Source organism: Tubulanus polymorphus, chromosome 9, assembly GCF_964204645.1.
Source record: "Tubulanus polymorphus chromosome 9, tnTubPoly1.2, whole genome shotgun sequence".
Classification (NCBI taxonomy): Eukaryota; Metazoa; Nemertea; class Palaeonemertea; order Tubulaniformes; family Tubulanidae; genus Tubulanus; species Tubulanus polymorphus.
Window position 1 is genome coordinate 13,335,976 of NC_134033.1, and position 16,573 is coordinate 13,352,548.

General features: G+C 37.6%; 2 protein-coding genes and 1 non-coding gene across 3 annotated transcripts; 1 reads left to right on the forward strand and 2 right to left on the reverse strand.

Moving 5' to 3' along the window:
* Positions 1-243: 243 nt before the first annotated feature.
* On the reverse strand, positions 244-3,282 carry LOC141910974 (eukaryotic translation initiation factor 4E type 2-like). The gene is made up of 8 exons (XM_074801882.1): positions 3,166-3,282; positions 2,928-2,979; positions 2,477-2,528; positions 2,257-2,388; positions 1,928-2,032; positions 1,460-1,612; positions 992-1,128; positions 244-438 (listed from the first exon to the last, which is right to left on the reverse strand). Exons 2-8 carry the CDS (start codon positions 2,945-2,947, stop codon positions 396-398), a joined length of 642 nt encoding a protein of 213 aa, XP_074657983.1. The 5' UTR covers positions 2,948-2,979; positions 3,166-3,282; the 3' UTR covers positions 244-395.
* A 1,097-nt stretch (positions 3,283-4,379) lies between these two features.
* LOC141911422 (glypican-5-like) lies at positions 4,380-15,260 on the forward strand. The gene is made up of 7 exons (XM_074802436.1): positions 4,380-4,828; positions 5,697-5,873; positions 6,266-6,972; positions 7,689-7,939; positions 8,312-8,426; positions 8,898-9,141; positions 9,844-15,260. The coding sequence occupies exons 1-7, from the start codon at positions 4,585-4,587 to the stop codon at positions 10,041-10,043; spliced, it is 1,938 nt and encodes a 645-aa protein (XP_074658537.1). The 5' UTR covers positions 4,380-4,584; the 3' UTR covers positions 10,044-15,260.
* Positions 15,261-15,869: 609 nt separating this feature from the next.
* Positions 15,870-15,941, reverse strand: Trnaq-cug (transfer RNA glutamine (anticodon CUG)). Its single transcript has one exon. It is a non-coding gene; the product is annotated as a tRNA-Gln (tRNA).
* Positions 15,942-16,573: the final 632 nt, after the last annotated feature.

Below are 16,573 nucleotides of genomic sequence, written 5' to 3' on the forward strand. Positions count from 1 at the left end.
GACGTTATGAAAAGTGCTGCATTACAGTCGTTTATAATGAAATTGAAGTAAATTCGCTGCAGCAATGCATTAGAACCCCTCAAAAATTGCTTCCATCGCGGCTGTTGGTCCGAGTTTGTCCACTTAGTAAATGAATGGAGTCGGCAAAATCATTTTGGTTTATTTTTTCTGAATAAGTCGAAGGTCCGAGTTGGCCATGTCCCAGTCAGGCGTCGTTTACAATACAAGACGCAAACTATGGTTAAATTGAGAATATTTATTTACAAAAAAGATAACGTACAGACAGAAACGATCATATTTCACATCTAATCAGCATCAGAGATTTCTTTCGATCCATCCCCATCTAACAGTGAGTAGTTGTAGTCCCTGCTGAAACCCTTGTCTCAACGCATAGGCTATCTCATGAATACATCCGTATTCCGAAAGCTGGAATTATCCCTAAAATACAAAATATCAAACAGTCAATTGCTGTTCATCCTCATCGCTCGGGACCCAGTTTAAGTGATTTACTTAGATATCAGATTATCAGGTTCTAAAAAATTTACTATACTTCTGCCTGCCGTAAAAAGATATTTGAAAGCATTCCCAAACCAGGCATCAACATCATTAGAGATCAAAGACAGTCAGCGCCTTAGGTTCTTAAAATAACAGGGACTACGCTGGTCAGTCTATTCCATGTATCTGCCAATAAGGCATGGGATACAAGCATCTGAACAAAATATTTGGCCTTACTGGATTGACTTCAATGTTTTCAGCAGTTTGTCATATATTTCACTGACCACATTATTATCCAAAACCTCATTACAATTGGACAACAGGTCATTGTATTTTCATAGGGAAGAAGTGAAAATGCAGTTAGTACAAGACTTAAGATTAAATTTCTAAAAATTCAAAGGGAATAATATTATACTTAAATATGAAATCTAAACAATTTCACTGGGGACGGATGATTAACCGACTATTTGAATTAGAACAGATACAGGCTACGTACTTGATACTGTCAGTGTGTGTTTTGTATTCCATGATTGTATTTGGTGGAAGATTCAGTACTCGTTTTAACGTGTCTCTGATCCGTGAAGTTGTCTGATGATCGTAAGCCGTTTTATTCCATAATGACAAAATATCCTCCTACAAAACATACAAATAGATTGCATCAATACGCATTCTGTAATATGTATGACGATATAGTAGACTACGTTTACCCCGGAGTCCATCGCCTCGGTTTATCACATGCTCCTCCAGACAATATAATACCGGTATTTCAAATGTTCCGACTCAAGTTCATCGTGATAATGACCCATCCCTGCTCCGAATGCCCCGGAACTGTCCCTGGATGTGGGAGAAGATTTATTGCTTCCATCAGATCCCAGGTAAACAGAGTCTACTGTCGTATGAAATATCGCTTACGAATGAACAAAATTCAGTTAGAAATTTGTGTTCAGTTGTATCCCTTATATACCTGATATCTAATAGAAATAACGGCGCCGCAGATCTCTTCGCCGACCATAAACTGTTCACCGAGCATGGCGAGGATCAAATTCTCCCAACAACGAGAAGCCAAACCCTTCTTCAAACGTACGATCCATTTACCACCGGCTTTATTAGCGGAATCCTAAAAACCAAACCGATAAATAGCTTTATGATCGAACCCGCGTTTTTACTCCTAGCAACCATAGTCAGGCGCAGGAAAACTGTGTTAGCGTGCTTAGTGGCTAATCCGTCGTCATTAGCACTAACCACCATTAGCACTAACGGGTATTTTTCTGCGCCCATTATCAGAGTTCGACCTTACCTATCCTGTACAGGGATTTTCTAGGAACTTACAATTTACCGAAAAAAGCCCTAATTCTTTATCGCTGGAAAGGTTTACATTTTCCTAATAATGGCTTACACAAAATTTCCTCAAAATATATTAAAACACGCTTACTTCCCACATCGGTCGGATTCCCTCTTTGAATAGATGATAATCACTGTGTCCTGATAGGTCACTCGGACGCACGATGTGGCAGTAATGATCCCAGAACTGCTCAACCTGAAAACAAGCAGTAAATCAGTGATAATCAATTACTAAATTACTTAATCAAGGTTATCATCAAAATATGTCTCCAAGTTTCGGATTTCGTTAAAAAACTGGACAAACTGTAGGGATCTTATTCTGTATGGAAAAAAAACAGGGTATACAGGTGCTTTAAATTCATAGGCCCTAAATGGTTTTCTATCTGCGCCAATCAGCTGTAAGATTAATGAAGAACTTACTGAGGCAAATGTACAAACAACTTTCAGATTCTGATCATAACTTAAAGACTGTTTGCCGGGAGCTCTTCTCGAAAACCAAAAACTATAGTTGAACTGTAACGGATGTTCACCCGGTCCCGGTGTCGTAACCGGCTGTAAGTAACATCGAAATGATTATCTTAACATAATAACAGGTCTTTCAACTTGTAATGTACAATCTACGAAATCATTAAACATTTACCCGTATGGCTTCTTTTCTGTCACCTTCATCTTCACTGTCTTCAGCTTTCAATCTATAAAATATTATAACAAAGACAGTTCAAATACAACTTAGCTTAATTCAGTCAGTTCCAAAGAAACCACAAGTAATTGACGCTCTATGGGGACCTCACCTCAGCATCAACATCAATATGGTATATATCATACTGTCACAAATTGTTGCTGACAATGTCAGTGGGTGGAAAGAAAATACAGCCAGGAGTTCCAACACACCCTCCCTCGAGACTATACCAATTCGACTTCCGTGGATAATGGAAAAGGGGCATAACATCCACACTACTTGAGTCCATCATGTCAATGCTAGTTCGTTCCTATTTTCTTAATTTCCGATACCCCTTGGAGTATGGGGTCTACGATTCCTCCGCCTGCTTTTGAACAAGAACGTGATGTTGGGATCTACTAAGAATACTTACGCATCAAACTTGTTATTCATGTTTCCGACAAATAAACCTTTCCAAAATATTCCTACAAACAATGGTAAAATGTGAACAAATATGTGTAAATTGTTGAATTAAACCTCTGGTAAATAAAAATACAATTGAATTTGAATTGATCACTCAGTTTATGATGAAAAAGCCGAGTTGAGCGATTACCGGAGGAGAAAATATCGATATATGATACATCAATGGAAAGTTTATAACCTAAACTTACCAAAAATAAGTTTATTCAGTAATCCCTAGGATTAAATAACACACTCTATAGGAAAATAAAATAGGGATCTCGTTTTGTGTATAATAAAGAAAATTTGAATTTGATTCGTACTCATTTATTCTGCAGAGTTCTCAGAACTGCCATGTCAGGTGTCAGCGCCGCGTCAGGTCTCAAATACACAACTCTTTTAAGCGAAACGTAACGGAACTTACGAACCATGATCTTTTTATGATTTGAAAATTATGTTCATTTTGTTGGCATAGAGATTCTCTAATATTTATTCATTTTACAAAATGCAATCTTTTTTCTCTATTCAAATTAAATAAAAGAAGACTGATGACACTTCAATCAGAATTTTTCACTATTCGAAGCCGCCGGCGCATGCCAAGCTGTATATCTTTTTTTATCGTGGATTCTTAAAAAGGAATAAGAGTCCATGGTTTCATTCCACAATTCGGGTTACTTAGGAAAGAGAATAGAAAGTGATCCAAACGAAACCTGGGTCGGGTAACATTTAGAATCCAAGTGGCGGAAAAGTCACAATTACTTGGAAATATCGCGTACAATAAAAACGAAAAATCGGACATATATTTCGAAAGTCTTATGTAAAGCCGAATGCTCCACATTCCAAATCAGTCCACATTGCGTTGTTGGTTCAAAAGAAAACGAAAAATTAAACATCAACTCAGCCTTAAACGTGCATTCTAGAAAGAATTGGATTTATAAGTCTAGTATAGTCGCAATCTTCAGTCCACGGCATACTGCCGTCCAAGCTAACTTTTCCGACCCAATTATAGCCTACCCAATACAATTAATACATTTGCCAGCAGAACACAATACTAATCAATGAAGTGTGTTCAGTCTTAATACTTTGTGTTGGCACCAATGATACTTCGTGAGTTGACAGTTGTGCTCAATATTGATACAAACTATTACAATGATATCGCGTTCGATACTAGCTGATACAATAATAGCGGCTCGTAGTTGAAGTTATTATTGATCCAGGCATATTGGAGGATCCCTGCAGAGAGCAACTACTTTTACGTAAAAATCAAAAACCCTCGAACTACAACTAAATTACGCACTGAGGCCGTATAGAACACTTTGTATTTGCCGCCTACGAGTAGTTGATCTCATTGGTGGAAATTCGAGCAGCCACAGCGAATCGTATATCGGCGTAACATTTACCTCTGAAGGAAAGCAATTATCTACAACACTGACAATGACGATGACTGACATGTAATGGAATACGTAGAATTCTAATGGCGTTCAGATGATCGTGATGATGTGAAAATGAATTCGATGAAAGATGTTTAGATTTCATTTCTGAGTTCCGTAAGATAGCTTGGTTCGTGCTAGTGAAATTACGCTAGGATAGTTAAGTGTCTGTGTTTAACTGGTTAGGCTAGATCAGAAAAGATGCAGCCGTGGAAGACGATCAAACCTCGATGGATGATGCTGAATATCATCTTGATGATGGTCATGCTGGAATCTGGAGCTGTTTTAGGAGATAGCGATCATGGAAACGGAGGGCATTTTCAGAGTAAAAAGAACTTAACGAATACTGCCGGTGAACAGTGCTCTGATGATGTGAAGGTGTTATTTTCAGCTGTGAACATTGCCGGGATAGAAATGGATGAAATCCCTCATAAAAAAATCCATGGTAGGTACTGTAACTAACTGTGGTACTGTTGAATCTCTAATAAGGAGTGGCATGGATTAACATGATATATTAGGACAGATTAACAATTATATAATTGTTTGTGTTAAGCTTTTTATACTGGGATAGGGCTATTAAATATCCTTGTTCAGGTTCCCGAGCAATATCCAAGCTCACTGCCTGCATTCTTAAGGCCGGCCCATAATTTTGCTGATGATGATTTTTTAAGGTTATTCAGAAACCTTAGATCCGCACCCATCCCTGAAAACGTATTTTCACTATGAAACAGCTGCATATTAAACATGATCGAATTTTACGCGCGTTAACGCCTTGCGCCCTTGGATGTGAGCTAGGCCAATGTCAACTTCCTCTGGCCCTGATTCTGGATATTGATAAAACGGATCTGGTCCAGTTACCAGTGACTAGACTGCCGTCCGGTAACTGACTAAACCGCAGTCTAGTTAATTACTTAACTGAATTCCGGTTACTGACTAAACAGTTCACAATGACTAGATAATGCAGTCCAATATTCGGCACTGACTAAAACCACGGGCTAGTCTAGTAATACCCTAACTATAAGCCACAGTCTGACTAATTCGCAGTAACTAAACCAAAAGTCAGAATGACTAGAAACTGCAGTCCAGTTACCAGGTATTGACTAAAACCACAAGCTAGTATAGAAATGTCTATCAAAGCGCAATGACTATAAGCAAAAATACATCCTCTTCATGTATTTTTGCTATAAGCCAAAGTCCGGTTTGACTCATCTTCTCTGTTTACTGACTATGCCAATTTGATTATTGATTAGCGTGGTATGTGTCCTGATTAAGACCAAGCGTGTACATTTAGTATTATCGTTTTTGTTTTTCAGATAAAAGAATGAAAATATGCTATGATGGAAGAAAGCAAACCCAATTCAAAAGTTGTTGTACTCGAAAAATGGAACAAAAATATAGTACAGCATCTGTAAACAAGATTCATAAGTCGATTCAGGAATCGAGCTCATACCTGAAGAATCTTATCGCGACAAATGCTGCCAAGTTTCAAGGTAGGACTAGTTGATTGATATTTTTTAGGGTTTGGTGGTCACGTTCCGCAATAAGGTACCTATGCCACTACTTTGGCGCGTGAGAGTCCACCTGTTTCCCTAGTGGACACTCAGTAAGATATTTCAGTTAATTGCGGATCAATTATTCCGATTATAGCAAATCTAATTTCAGATACCATACGCTGAGTGAGAAAGTCAATGTTAACTCAATTCATTGTCTATTGAATTAGTCCCTAATGTTAAACTTAATACCAGTATGGTAGTAGATTAAATCGGGCCCTAGTGCATTATTGCGCCATCTAATGCATGTTGCCAGAGTGTACCTTATTTAAAAGTGATAAATGAATTAATTTTCAGAATATAATAAATATTTTAAAAAAATTCATTTTTAGATGAGATCGTGAATATGGTCGATACAGCGCGGACGAACACCGACGCGTTGTTCGTTACGACGTACAAGATTCCGGTCGAGGATCGCAAACCATCGATCGACGCGTTATTCATGGATTTACAGCAGTATCTGAAAATGCAAGACGTCAACGTCCATGACAGCGTTGCTCAATTCTTCGACAACCTATTTCCGCTTGTGTTTCACAACATCCTCAACGATCCGACCGTCACTGACTTCAGTAAAGATTACCAAGAATGTCTGATGGAAATACGCCAACAGGTTTACCCGCATCCGTTCGGCGACGCGCCGCATAAACTCAGCCACCTGTTGGCGAAATCGTTGTCTGCTGCGCGCATCTTTCTCAGCGGATTGCGCATCGCGTTGGATACCGTAAACAGCACTGACTACGCCGGTTTGGAGAAACAGTGCGGACATTCGCTGACCCGTATGCAATTATGTTCGAGCTGCGAGGGCCACGCTCGGCTTAAACCGTGTCACAGTTACTGCGTCGACGTGATGACCGATTGTCTGGCTAACATCGAACATATAGATTTGCCGTGGAAACGTTTTGTCGTAGCGTTGTCGCGGTTGTCGAGTCACCTGTCCGGAGCGCACAGCTTGGAAACCGTACTTTTAAAAAACGTTCATTCGAAAGTCGACGAAGGAATAATGCACGCGATGGAACATAGTTACAAGTTCTACGAAAAGGTAAGATAAAGATGGCGAGGATTTAATAGTGACGGCATTAAGTAATTTAGAAATCGTTTTGTCAACTATGAGTACGTATTTGACGAGGTTCCACCGCTGTTCAGATAGATTTTTTCCTCGATGCATTTCATAATTGGTAAACACTTCCAATAAGTGGCTACTCAATTATGCTCGAGATCCCCGGGGACCTCTAATTCAATTCATCATTTTGCATGTTTTGTTGTGAGCCCTATCGATCAATAGGGTATGCGCTATTTTCAAGATGATGAGTAACGTCATCAGCCCAGTCAATGTCAGATGGTCGATCGGTAGCAGGGTTTCCAGTGGTCCTTCCAAGTCCTTCTTTTGGAAAAAGTTCAGACAAATATCATCATTGTCCTTCTCCGTGAATCCTTCCTTTCGATGAAACAGTCCTTCCAAATTTCATTAATTGTATGTATTTTATCGTGGGCAATCTCGTCGCAAATTCAACAGTTTGAATGGGAAAAATTGAGCTGCTATAATTATGTCTTTTCCTAAGTGAAGGCGTTGTGAAAATGCTTCCATGGTCCTTATTTTACTGGAAAGTACTTCTTTCTCAGTCTAAAAAGACCTTCCTTTCGGGTCTAAAATCGCTGAAAAAGTCCTTCTCAGTACTTCTTTTTTTCCCGGCCTTACCACTGGAAACCCTGAGTAGGTTCTCGCATTCTAATCTACACGTATTTCTCATTTGAAAGGTCGTTCAACGATGCGGATACCCGAAAACATCACGCACACAGTTCCCAACTCGCGTTCTGCCGTCTGCCGATAATGCCGCAGCTCACAAGTCGTCTAGTGAAATAAGTCTCGCGCAGCGTATGAAAGCCGTACTCGTCAGTTTGAATTCATCTCAAGATTTCTATCGCAATATGGCGCAATCGTTATGCGACCGTCAAGATATCAGCTCGAAGGAAACGCATAACTGTTTCAACGGTCCGGCGATTGACAGGTCTGTATACGTGATGATAATTTGTTCAGCCTAAAATCCATGTATAATATTCTCATTGGCTTAAAAACAATCATAAAATTAAAAAGAGTACAGAGTAAACTGAAACAAGTTTGATTAAAAGCTTTGACCTGTGGATGATTTATATTGCACAAGTGACTGTAAATGTTGTGGTGCTGTTATGTTGTAAATGTTAGATCTGGTTCAAGAATGTATTTCAATCTACAATCGATGCATGTATCGTTCATTTATACAAACTTTGAATTATTTTCAGGGTATCTGTGCAGTAAGTAAATATTAGAAATGTCCCGTCGGGTCACTTTTGATGGCTCCTGTGTTCTTATTCTCCGGTCTGACCGTTTAATTTTTTTCCAGCGAGGCGAAATCGGGGACGGATTCAAAATTACAAGCGCATCCGAAGAAATCTTCGAGAAAAGTAACAGATGTTGGAATTGCCACAACATTGGAGAAATTAAAGATGCTTACTCGGGTATGAAACTTGTTTATTTGTTAATGAATGATTTACCAGTTCGGGTTCCCTACAACTCCTCGATTCCTTAAAAAACCCTTCTAAATGATAGCTACTCGAAACTCCTTTCATTTGAGCAAAATGCCCGAAACTTTTTTTTAGAAATCCTTCAATTTTGAGCAATTAGGCTTCTCCTAAATCAGTACAATTGGAACCAGGATTTCTTTTTTACCCAATTAGGGGGATATCAAATTAGAGTTTAGGTAGTATGTAGGATAAAAATTGTCTTTCAGGACTACCTGATTACTGAGATGATTTATTTAGTACCGGTTTTCACTTGTCCATTGATAATACACAAAATCCTGCAATGAAATTGTCTTCATATTTCCTGCTATTTCATGACATATGTTGTGTTTTTCGTTCGAGACGGCGTATCGCATTCGAGCATTCGATCATTTCGATACTTACTATTTCTTTTCTGTTTTTCGGCAGCAAATCCGTCAATTCCAAGAAAAGGGCACGCAGGACGACGGAGTCGTTCGATACAATCCAGGCAGCGGCAGCAACATCGATCGCGGCTACACCAATAACTTCTACGAATACGACGACGAGGATGATGGCTACGGAACGTCGGGAAGTGGAAGTGGAGGTGGTAATTACTATTTACCATCTCCGAACAATCATCGTAAGATAAAGGACAAAAATAATAAGAACAACCGTTATGATAGTAAGCGCAGTAAGTATATCTGTTCAGACGCTGATTCCTTAGAAATTGAAAATTATTTCCGAGCGGAAAATGTCTTTGAAGGCGCCTGAAACTCCTTTCATTTGAACAAAATGTCAGAAACTCCTTTAAATCCTTCAATTTTGAGAAAAAGGCAATTAGATATTTAAAAGTTGTACATTAGACTTCGCCAGTCAGTATAGTTGGAACCAAGATCTTTTTGTTACCATATTACGCGGTTACCGAATTAGAAACCAAATTTTACAAGTGTCAAAGATGAATATATTGTGTTCAGCGATTAGTTGCCTTGATATAAAAACTTTAAGTTTCAGGGTGAAATTCTGGTTAATAAATAGATTATTAACTAATCTAGTTAATAATATAAATAATACAGCGCCCTATGAGAGAATGATCTTTTCACAATGTAGCGTGTTATTTCGTCTTCAAAATTGTTATTGGATATTAAACGCATCATTTCGAGATGTAACTTTTTCTCATTATGGACGAAAACTTGCCCTCGCTCATCATCGCATTGAGAAACCACAAACATTGATTCTATTATCAGGACGTTGAAATCTCTTCTATTTATACCGGTGTACAGAGAGTGAAAGCAAAGTGCAATTGCGCTATATAAAATCTATAATTATTATTATCATTATTATTATTATGATTGTATTCACTTTCTCACGCAGTACTCGATACGTTTCGTTTCAGAAATTTACCAAGATCCCGATATTTCGTTCGACGACGACACGGGCGGCTACAACGAGAAGCAGCGCAATCGATACGAAATCGGTAAGAGCAGCGTGCAGGACCCGAGGGCCGACGGTGCCGTTTTCATCGCGTCGACATTTTTTACCGTTCTGTCGACCGTCGTCGGTTTCGCATTACGCAATATGATGATAATCGGATGAAAAGCAACAACAACAAAAACACCCGGAGATTTTAAACAATTATATATAAATATATATAATAGTTAATGCAGGTCATTTATCTATCTTGAAAGACAAATTTCCTCCCGTGAGAATAAATTCTTCCCGCGCTGCTGTACACGCACGCAGAGAGAGAGAAAGAGCTGCCAACCATCCAGTCATATTCATCTCGATCAAGCCTAGCTCAGGTCGACTTAAAACCAGACTTTAGATCGTCAGAGGAACGGCGGATTGCCGATTCGTTCGTCTACGGATCTTAACAACACTCCTCAGGTCGACTATGACTCAATCATCGCCTCATGGTTAGTCGACTCGCCATTTTGTCATGCGACGCAATGCTCGCTACTTATTGGCTGTGACGTTAAGATCAGTTGTGAGATGTAGAACTTGTTCTATTCTTACGACCCGACGATCTGATCGGATCTGAGTCGACCTGGGTTGGGCTTAAGATTTTAATACATTGTAGCGTTGTTTTAAAAAATTTTCCGAGAAATTGTTTATTTTGCTGTAATTCCATTCATTTAATTTGAACCCGTTTCGTCAATATTCTCAATAACCCACGGCGTGTTTATTGATGCCCGTTCGGGATACACTAGCGTTTTATTTTCATTCCCGAATTTCGACGATAAGAATGTCGTGTAATTCATCATGCTTTTGCGGCCGCTCTGAAATATGACTTTCTTTAAGCGAGTATTAAAGAATGAATTTGTGAAAATTATCTACATTTCTTAAATACATCATGTTATCTAACGAGTAATTTTCCGACACTATTATTCATGCAATATTACTTAAGTATCCATACATTATATTAACATAACTGTAAACCCACTTGGGGCATTGCCTCGGCCTAGCTATTTATTGCTTTCACACTTTTCCTGAAAAAAACAAACAAAATGATCTAAATTGGTCGTCGCTATGAAGTCTCTTAGTACGTACGTACATATTAATCGAATGAATTTTTTGATGCGTCTCTGCTGGGATGTTGAGCGTGGTTATTTCCATAATAGATCTGTTGAACGTTAGTCGCATCAGTTCCGCGCGAGTGCGCCTGGTGTTCCCTGCTGTACCCTCGTTTGAATACCAAATGTGCTATAATAAAATCGAATTTGAATTTCACGCTTCGAGCGATTGAATAATCGATGTAAATATTTTACGCGTTTCTAAAAAGCGTCTCGTGTGTCGTGCGTTGATTCTATACTCGCGATGATGTGTATCGTCGTGGACCTCGCGAGGGCCGAAAAACGAATTGAAGTGATTAAGTCTGAAAGGTTGGCAGTTCGTATAAAACCGATGCGTATACTTAGATTTCACAGAGGAAACTGCAAACGTATTATCTTTAGAACTAGTCATTTGAGAAAGATGTTGAAAAAAGATTCGGATTCGTTGAAAACAGCTTTCTTTATATTTTACATCGTCTATTTTACTTGATCTAATAAACACGAATAATTATTTGCGCGGCACTGTACTCAAAATCTTCTCCCACATATGATAATAATAATAATAATAATATATTCGTTTGTGTAACTTGAAAAGTCAAAATTCCGAATTGATTTATATCGTTATAATATTGTAAAACATGATTTTGTAAACTGCTGGCCAGTAGTTGAGATTTTTATATGATGAAGAATTGTTCTGTACAAACGAAGAAAGAAAAAATCAAAAACGTGCGATGTTTCTTCATGGAATTGATTTCGAGCTACGATGATTATTGTACACCAGTAGTTGACAAACGCGAAAACCAGTAATATATACAGTAAACTCCTGACTCGACGTCGATCGAGCTGGAAATTTGGTGAATTTTTACGAAGATTCTTTTTTTGAGAGTCCCTCGATGTCTCTGGTCAGTAACCGGTCACCTCTCGGCGAACTATTCACCGGTCAAATCTTATCGAGTAAGGGGGCGCAGTTGACTGTTTGTTTTTTCTAGAGGAATTACTTACTCTGACAATTATGTAAACTATTTGAAATTAAAAATTAACATAGGAATATCCTTATTGGCGTACTGAGTGACGGAATGAACTGCAACTCTTTTGGCACACGGTATTGATAACAGTGAACCTTCACTTAGTTCGGCACATTTTTTACGGACTGAAATTATTAAACCTAATGCCTTTAGGATTATCATGCTAATTATTATTATATGAAAAGATATGTTTTTACCGAATGCTATATTGCGCTAAAAGATTTGTTTGTCAAGATGTAACAAATGTTGATGAGTTTATTTCCGTGTGGAGCTTAGTTCGAACGAACGAACGAACGAACGGGGTGCGTAGAGAATGATGCGGGAAGCTTCTCGGCGAACTCAGAGTCAGGTTCCAGTACTTACTAACGTTAACGGTTACAATTCTAGGTAATTTTTGGAAATCTGGATATTTTGTAATTACATTAAGTGTCTGTACAGAAAATACGTGTGGCAGGTATCGAATTTGTAAACACAACCGCATTGCTTTATGATATTGTGTTTTAACTAATCGACGCACTATCTGTGTGGCGGCCATTTTGTTTTTAGTGATCACCATCGACGATCGATTACATGAAGCTGAAGATGAACCCGTCTTAGGCGTTTATGAAAAAAACAGATTGACTTGCAGATTGTTGGTGCTAGTGTATTAAATAGGGCCACTTAAATGGTTGTAAAAATCCAAAGTTCTTCGTCGATTGCACAGCTGCGAGTTGTTGGCTGAGTACCTTAGTGGAAGGGTTTGATATTTAACATTTTATCATATATTTCGTTAACTAATTGTGTAGCGAATAGAACAAAAACGAATTAAGTTTATATGAATATAGAAAATCCGAAAGTGCGTATTAGGTTCCAGGATTTAAACGTAAATCTGTTTTGATTATATCTTGTCGATGGATGTTTCGTGAGAGAATTTTGAAGTCTTGTACACGGACTATAATAAGGTCACATTAATTCACAGTTATTACGGTAGGGAAATTAGATGTAGGCCGTAGCAAAGTGTACAAATGTATACAGTTTTAAGGTCACCGGTTTACTGATTTTATTAGTCAACAATAGGGCGCGGAATATTACAATGTGTGGAAATAAGGCATTTAATTCCTATCGTATTATTTCATATACACGTGTGACTTTTCATTGAGTACTTCCCAGTATTTTAGAGGCCGAATATCGACAGGGTCCCTACGACTCCTCGATTCATTAAAATCTATTCCTAAACTGAATCTTGAGAAATAGGAAATTAGAAATATTTGTCTAGTTCGTAGTTGTACAGTGAACTACACCTAAATTGGTACCAGTCAGTTCCAGAATTTGTGTTTACCCAATAAGTTCACCCATTTAAAAACCAAATTTAGGTAGTTTTAAGGATGAAAATTAGGTTTACCAAAATAAACAGTACCGATTTAGGCGAAGTCTGCAGTAATCGGGATATGAAAGTGATGCGGAAGCTTCCTCGAAATTTTCTCCATAAAACCCCTTGAAATCTTATATCCAGAAATTACTGTAGGGACCCTGATCAAATTCCGATTGACTTTTTTGAAAATCGCTCCGATCAAATAGGCTTCTCAATCTCTCCATCTTTGGAGACTGACAGATTGAAAATTGATTAGTTTGGCTACCAGTGAGAGGAACAGTAGCCGTGTTATTAACTACTGGTTTTGGAAGTTCCATAATTTTTGGCGCTTAAACTTGTAATTCGGATATAATAACCAAAATGTATGTTGTTGTTTTACATTTCGTTGAGGGCAATAAGAGGAATTTTTTTTAATGTTTTTTTTTTTTAATAGTTTTACTGAATGAATATATTTCAAGAATAGGAACCGGAGTTTAACCTCAAATTTTAAGAAATCCTGGATCGGTAGAGATTGATTTTTTAATGAAAAGATAATTACGAGTTTTTGTGATTTTCGTCAAATTTTTAGAAATTTTTTCTACCAATGACTAATAAATCCCTAGGAGATAAGATACATAAAAAGTCTTGCCTTATCATTGTGGATGGCAACACGAACCAGAGCAGATTCCCATTGAGTGTGAAAACTTAAATATAATTCTAGTTGGAAACATTTCCGAATTGAATAATGCCATCCACTGAGGTGCCATCATCCAGAGATAATCATTATATGAACTGAAATGATCATCAAGAGTGAAGTAGATAATTTACAAATGTTTTAACAAGTGATTACACACACAATCACTGTTTACTGTAAAGTTTCTGGATAAGAGTGTGACACTGTGTATGTATATATATGATGCTGTCCTGATTTGAATTCCTAGGACGTAAAACCATTGGGATAAGATATTTTATTAATCAGTTCAACTTAATGTATTATATGAATATATATATATATACACACACATTTTGTGTCCATTTTACCTATTTTTTTTAATAACTTGGTTTACGGGCACTGCCTCCGAAATTTGAAGTCAAATGAAAATAAATTCTTTTTTAATTCCTGCCCGTGGGACAAATTCAGTGAAAAAATCCGCCGAATGAGAATCCTGGTTTGAATGATGAAAAAAATTGAAAAACGCGAGGTTTTTATTTGATTGCAGTGTTACAGAATTCGAACTTTCCAAGAATCATTTGTTTGGACATATGTATATTGCCCTATCGACAGTTCCCTCTTCCATCAAAAAGTGATTTTATCTCACTAAGGTACTTTTTTATTTCCTCCTCAGAAATGATATTTGAATAGGTCAACCCCGTAAACCAAGCTATCAAAAACAGGCCTTAGAAACCACCGGTTTTATTCGCGTACTTGTCTCATTTTTATATGAGCTTTGATTCAAAATGCAGAACATTGTGTAAGCTTAATTACGAACATTAATACTTTTATATGTATACGATGGAATAGCTTATATTTATTTTCTTTGATGTAAGCTGATGTTGATTGTTAATTTTTATTTTTACGTAAATGCTTATGTGATATAAACCGATCGAGTATCAGGTAATAACTGATATTTGATTTAAACATAACGCGTATACATACAATGCATATGTATATGGCTATGTGTTTCAGTATATATATATATACATCTTCTGTTGATTTTTGTATCTTTGTAGTCCTTCTGTGCGATCACTATTTTTCAGTAATATACCAGGAATGTCCCTGTTTGTGCTTAAAGGTTTATAGTAGATGTATATGTAAAGTATCTAATGTATTTCTAATGCATATATCAAGAAAAAAGTATATAATGGGATTATCTGTGAAACAATAAATCAATACCTGATTATGTACTCTGTGAAATTGGTTGGTGTTTTGGTTATTGGTCATTCTGCAAGAATATTTGGCGTGTCCCAGAAAATAGAAATTTTGCCACCAGAAAAACTCTGGTTGACACCAGCCACACATATTGGCAGGTCAGAATATCGTTTGATGTTATTTATTAAACGAAGTGTCAACAATTTGATATCGGATTAAAATGCGGACTTTTTTGGACAGCACGACGCCCCTCAGCCACAGAGGTTCGGTAAAGATTGGGGGTGAAAAGTAGCTTAGATCATCCAGTTTTTTAAGCTACTTTCACCCCAAACTTCTAGAGCCCAGCTGCGCATTCAACACACGTTCGGTCATTTTGCACGATTAATCGAAAGATGGCAGAATTGTCGCCTTAAATCAATAAGACTTAATAGTTGGTAAATACCACGCAAGTCTACAATACACAGCGCTATACGAGTGCGCTACACTGCGCGTTTATGTGACGGTCTAATACGAAGTAGAAGGTTTTGAAGAAAGATGCGACCGTCTAAGGTTTTAAGATGGATGATGATATTGTTGAGCACAAGTGTGGGTTGCCTGATCGTAAAAATTTTGATGGAGGGCACCGAAGGTATGTACAAAAATACAAGGTTCTACCGAGACTCGAACTCGGATCGCTGGATTCAGAGTCCAGAGTGCTAACCATTACACCATAGAACCGCGCATGTCGACTGAGGTACTAACATAAAATATATAACTGACGTTGAAGGCGTGACGTAGCGATTGACGTCATGCATGTATAAATTTGAAAGGGTTATATATAGCTGCTCACACACAAAGCTGTTATTAGATTTTTCACCACGTAGTATTTCGTTAATCCATTCGAAAATCACAAAAGTATATGATTGATAATTAGAACGGTTTACGCCCCAAGAACTCATCCCAGTTAAAATTATTCGTAGCCAATATAAAGAACCCAAGTGATGAAACAATGAACTCTACATTTCGGGAAGATAGTTTCGGTTAGAATTTAGATTCGGTAAATCAAATGCTGTAATATGATTTTAGAACAAATTCCTTTAGATGGGGAGAATTGTCTTCCCAAAACGTCAAGAAAAACAGAATTCATACGTAGCCTACGGTTAATATTGTTTCATCACTTTTGATTAAAAATATAACTCATCCTGAAATTTAGCCTTTTTCCTAAAAGTCTAAAATCTAAGGAATTCCGATTTGCCTTAAAGTTTTTTTCTACTGGTTCACGATCATTAAGTACTAGTAACCATTGAAAAGGACTCGTCCTAACCTTTTCCATCTTAAGAGAAAATTGAGGGAATTATCGGTACGATAGT